The sequence below is a fragment of the Atta colombica genome, unplaced genomic scaffold (assembly GCF_001594045.1).
Source record: "Atta colombica isolate Treedump-2 unplaced genomic scaffold, Acol1.0 scaffold234, whole genome shotgun sequence".
NCBI lineage: Eukaryota > Metazoa > Arthropoda > Insecta > Hymenoptera > Formicidae > Atta > Atta colombica.
The window spans coordinates 406,188-410,592 of NW_017259332.1; the positions used below are offsets into that span (position 1 = coordinate 406,188).

The following is a 4,405-nucleotide window of genomic DNA, read 5'->3' on the forward strand; positions in this document are numbered from 1 at the left end:
CCGAAACACATCTATTACATTTCCCACATGTTTTAAATATTTGTTTTTATTAATGTTTCTCCTATGCTTCTCAACACTCCGCAAGGAATGCATGGAACGTACTGATACACTTCTTAACACTTCATTCATTGGTACTTCATCTATGCTTCTTAAATATGCCACAAAAAGTACACGGAGCATTAAAATACGCTTTATGTACATTTCCATAGAAATAAAAAAATTTATTTTAAAACGGCGCGTCATTGAGCTATATAGCGAACATAAACGAAGCGTCGATGAGTAGTACGCGGTAGAGGGATTTAGCGAGAACTAACTTCTCAAATTTAAAAAACTGCATAGACTAGGATAGACGTAGCATTGAAAGATTTTTCAGTTCTGTTCTAATGAAATAATTTCTTGAAGTTAGCCCCTAGAACTTCAAAAAGAAAACAGCACTTTTTTTAGAAATTTACTGAATAAATAAAATATATTTTAAAATATCATTTGCTTACCAAGGACCTCGATTTCATTCACGTTCATCTAAGAACTCGACGATGCTTCGTTTATGTTCTCTAGATTGTCTAGTCACGCTCCGTTTACATTCAACGAACATTCTGCTCGTGCTTGCCAAAGAACTTATCTATACTTTATTTGTGTTTCTTTAATGTTTAGTCGATGCTTTCTTTACATTCCATGTTCCAATTTTCGCTTCTTACGGATTTCATTTCCATTACTCCCTCCTTACACTTCTTTTACACTCCAATTAACACTTTATTGATACTCGCTTTATGTTTCATCAGATTGTTGAACTGCTTCATTAAGAATGGCCATAATTCGTTGAACTGTTTGTTCTTCACTTGTTTTACAGGTGTCGTCATTGTTGGTGTCATTGTTGTGATTCTAAAAATAAATAATTTTTTATATATAAAATGGTATATTGCAATTATCTGTCATAATATATGGTTATAACAGAAATAAGAAGACAAATGAGAATTTGCTTCAGAGAATCGATTAAATATTTTCTTGTGAAAGACCTTTCGCAAATGTACAATAAATGTATTTCTATGTTTGAAGCCCTTGCCACACTCCGAACATTCAAAAAACTTTTTATTGCTGTGTACCAAACTGTGGCTAGCCTTGTGATGTTTGGTACGAAAGCCTTTGCCGCAAACCTAAAATACAATACATTTATGTCTAACGAAATGTAAAAATGTAAACAATCATATGAGAAATAAAAAAAGATATTAATGATAATTTTGTAGCACATACCTTACAAACATGTGATTTACTGCTTTTATGTATAATATTTATGTGCGCGTTAAAGGTCCTCTGATGGGTAAATGTAGATGGACATTCGTTACATTTGTACTTTCTTTCAGGATGATCCGTATCTGTATGATCACGCAAATCCTGCTGAGTTTTGAAATATGTCTTACACACGATACATTTGAAAGTTTTATCAATGGTATGCCTCGCCTCTGTATGCCTTTCTAGATTCCCTTTTCGACTACAAAATGACCATAGCAACATTTTTATCATTTATTATCAATTATTTGTATTATTTGTATTATTGTTATAATTATTAATTAATTTTAGAATAGATATCGAATAATTTTTCTAATTGTTGTTATTCATTTAATTATTGTTATTACTCACGTAAATGCTTCTTCACAAAACTGGCATTGATAAGGTTTTTTTTCTGCATGAAGCAAAACATGACGACCCAATTCCGATTCATATTGAAATGTTTTATCACATGTTTTGCATTTATAGGGTTTAACTTGAAAATGTACGTCTTTATAATGTTGTTTCCAAGTTCTCGAAGAGGTAAATTGTTTATCTTTAATATTAAGGAAAATTGTTATTATAAAATGAATATAAAAATGATAACATAAAACGGATAACTGTTGAAATAATAAAAAGTTATCAAAAACATTAAAAATATTAACCATGAAAAACAAATCTTACCGCAATATTCGCATACATATTCTTTTGTGTCATTGTGCGTTCCTTTATGTCGATTGAAATATTGCGATTTAGTAATTAAATTTTTAGATTTAAAACTCATTTTTTTAGATTCAAATCGCAAATTTTTCAGAGGTATTCTCAATTAATTTTATTGTAATATTCTTTGAATTCCTTTTATAGTCCTTACAATTTAAATTTTCTCAAATGTTTACTTTCAAGTTTATTCACCTAAAACCGGAAAATATAATTTTTTACTTTATAAAATTTTTTATCAAAGAAATTATATCCGAAATTTGCCGTTAATGTAATTATTTCACTCATTAAACGCCTTAAATACTTTGCAAAATGACAGGAAAATATTGACTCCTAAGCCAGAAGGTGCTATATCGAGAAAAAAGTCTATGTTAAGAAATTAATAAAAGCGGTCTATTTCGTGTGAAGACAGATTTTCTTTGATAAAAAAGATAGAGAGATTAGATATAGAGTGACAACAAAGATGCGCATTGTTTTGATGGATATTTTACAATACGCTTTCACAATAATAGCTATATGAAAACTATCGAAATCTGTCATCATATTTTAATATCTTTTACTGCTACATTGACATATTTTATTTATTTTATCGTTAGTGATATTATATGTATATGTAATTTGGAACATTTATTTTATACATGAACGTTTCTTCATTTCTTTCTGATTTACATAAATAAAATATTTAAAAACAGTGTAAACAGTGTAAAAATAGTTAAATATAATTCAAATTAAATATGAATATAGAAACATAATGTAAATAAAAAATAGTTATCAAGGTTGAAAGCAATATTTTTTATAAACTACCAATAAGTATGAAAAAGGAAATATTAAAAATAAACTGTATAAAAAAAATTGCTTGTCATTTGAAAATCTGATAAATAGAAATTAATAGAGAATTCAGTAGAGAATAGACAATAGTGAAAATCTATTTTACGTTCGACGGAAAAAAAATTTAATTCCAGTAATAAAATTATAATAAAGTGATAGCTGTTATGAAAAATAAAAAAGAAGAAATAGAATATATCAAAAGCAGACTAAATCATAAAAAAAAAGATATTTGTAAAATTAATATAACTTAAAGTATTAACTTAAAGTATTAATATAACTTAAATTATAAAACTAAAATTTTGATTATTTAATATCTTACATGCAATGCTTACGGCTCAGACATAGTAACAAAGAAAATTATGGTTAAATTTCAAATACACTGATAATTAAGCATGTCAAAATCTTAAAAACGATGAAGCAAGATATATGTATATTTATATATACATGAGGGTAAAAGCACCAGATGTAGGTCAGGTACTAGTTCCTTTTTATATTTAAATAATTATAGTATAGTATTTTCCAATAAATAATACATATCACAAAATTCTTTAGCATTTATTTTCAAATGTCGATTAAATTTAATTTATTAGGAATAACGCTATACATTTTATTGATGTCGTTAATTAATTAAATGTACAAAGTTAACTAACGTATATATATCTTCAGAAATTCATTCAAGATAATATCATAAGAATTGTTTTATGGCTTTTATAGTAGATATAAAGTTTTATAATAATGTAGTAAGTAGCATTAAATTTCATAGAAAAAATTAAAAACTTGTCAAATCTTACAAATGATGCCATCACGAAAAGATTTATTTATTTTAAGTATCAAAATAGAATAAAGTGTCTATTCATAATTTAACTGTTTTTTTATTGCTAAATTTAATTTTCATTAATTTTTTTTATTCATTCATTTTTAACTATCACTAATTTTATATAAAGTGAATATGTGAAAATTGCATTATGATCCACAATTAGACCCAAGAAGTAAATGTGGATCATCAATTATAATTAATTAATTTTATATATATATTACGATATGCACGCGAAAATCATTTTTATTATTATAATGTAATATAATAACGCCGATAAAAAAGAATAAAAACATTTGGTGAATTGATCCCATTAATATATGGATTCTAATTGTGAATAATAATTGTCATTATTTTATTTAATTAAAGTTAAAACATATAAAAAATGGTACCGAAATGAAATAAAATCATCCATAGTATAATGTTTATGATCAATTATAACTATTAAATATTTTATTAATTGGTCGATATCTGAATAAAAATATGAATTTTTTTTTAAAGAGTGATCCACAACTAGTGGTTTTACGTCCTATATAATATATACATATAACTATAAAATATCTAATTATAAAACACTTACTATGAAAAAAAGAGTTGTTCAGTTTATTAAATTAATTAATTTCATCTTTATTTCTTTTGGTAAAGAAAGAAAATATATAAATTTAAGTCAAATTTCTTATATAACTTCATTTCTTATATAATTTGTTAATATGTTTTTCTTCGAACGAGATAAAAACAAATTTTATACAAATATATGTAAGTTTATATATGATATATAAATAT

General features: G+C 25.4%; 1 protein-coding gene across 1 annotated transcript; it reads right to left on the reverse strand.

The window, feature by feature from the left end:
* Positions 1 to 344: 344 nt before the first annotated feature.
* On the reverse strand, positions 345 to 2,047 carry LOC108688514 (zinc finger protein 595-like). Its single transcript, XM_018194815.1, has 5 exons — positions 1,948 to 2,047; positions 1,636 to 1,819; positions 1,249 to 1,486; positions 1,014 to 1,151; positions 345 to 879 (listed from the first exon to the last, which is right to left on the reverse strand). Exons 1-5 carry the CDS (start codon positions 2,045 to 2,047, stop codon positions 766 to 768), a joined length of 774 nt encoding a protein of 257 aa, XP_018050304.1. The 3' UTR covers positions 345 to 765.
* Between the last annotated feature and the right edge of the window lie 2,358 nt (positions 2,048 to 4,405).